This window comes from Chelonoidis abingdonii, chromosome 1 (assembly GCF_003597395.2).
Source record: "Chelonoidis abingdonii isolate Lonesome George chromosome 1, CheloAbing_2.0, whole genome shotgun sequence".
In the NCBI taxonomy this organism is placed as follows: Eukaryota; Metazoa; Chordata; order Testudines; family Testudinidae; genus Chelonoidis; species Chelonoidis abingdonii.
This window is the reverse complement of record NC_133769.1, coordinates 3,177,649-3,178,435: the sequence shown is the minus strand read 5'-3', so window position 1 is coordinate 3,178,435 and position 787 is coordinate 3,177,649. Positions and strand designations below refer to the sequence as shown.

General features: G+C 68.0%; 1 protein-coding gene across 1 annotated transcript in view; it reads right to left on the bottom strand.

Annotated features, from left to right (window-relative positions):
* The window catches only part of SLC35B4 (solute carrier family 35 member B4), a 27,562-nt gene extending 27,331 nt beyond the window's left edge, over nucleotides 1-231 (bottom strand). The window contains exon 1 of the mRNA XM_032769101.1: nucleotides 88-231. Coding sequence (XP_032624992.1) covers nucleotides 88-164 — 77 coding nt within the window. The 5' untranslated portion in view covers nucleotides 165-231. The remainder of the gene's footprint in view (nucleotides 1-87) is intronic.
* Nucleotides 232-787: the final 556 nt, after the last annotated feature.

Here is a 787-nt window from a genome sequence, read left to right as displayed (position 1 = left end):
ACCCCCAGCGCAACCTAGCCCAGCCACCGCCCCCCCAGCCCAGGAGCCCTGCCCCTGCCCCAGCTCAGCAGACCCCCCGGCACGCACCTGGCCAGGAGCTCCAGGAACACCACGTTGCTGCAGCACCCGCTGAAGACCAGCCCTACGCCCAAGGCCCGGCGCATGATAGCGGGTGGGAGCCCCGCACCCACCGCCGCGCTGAGCCTCCCGCCGGCCCAGGCGCCACCAAGGCGGCAGCCGCCGGCTCCATCCCGCCCCTCCCCCGCTTCCCGCCGCCGCACTGTAGTTCCTCCCCCACCCGCCTGCCGATCATCCCTACGGCCGCTCCGCCCCGGTGAACTACAGCTCCCAGAACCCCCCGCGCGGCTGTGGGCTCCCGGGGGCTGATGGGAGTTGTAGTTCCTCGGCTGCCAGCGCTCACCTGGCCCTGAGCTTGCCCGTAGGGATGAGCTGTTGTAGCAACTGGAGGGAACGTGGAGGGCTGGGGGAGAGGCGGCAGCCGCTGGGGGGCAGAGCAGCTCCCCACAAGGAGCGGGAAGGATTTCAGGCCCACAGGTAAAAGCTTACCGGGAGCGAGCAGCTTCTGGGCTGCAAGCTCGCAGGGTGCGTGTGTGCCGCTGGCCTGGAGCGGGAGGGGGACTCTGGCAGAATTCCTGCACCCCTGAGTCTTGCTTGGTTATTGGCTGAGGCTAGGCTCATCAGTGAGAGGATGAGCATTAATGACCGCAAATGCTGATTAAATGCTGATGGCGCTCGGTGCTGTACGGGGCACCGCTCTGGCTTGAAC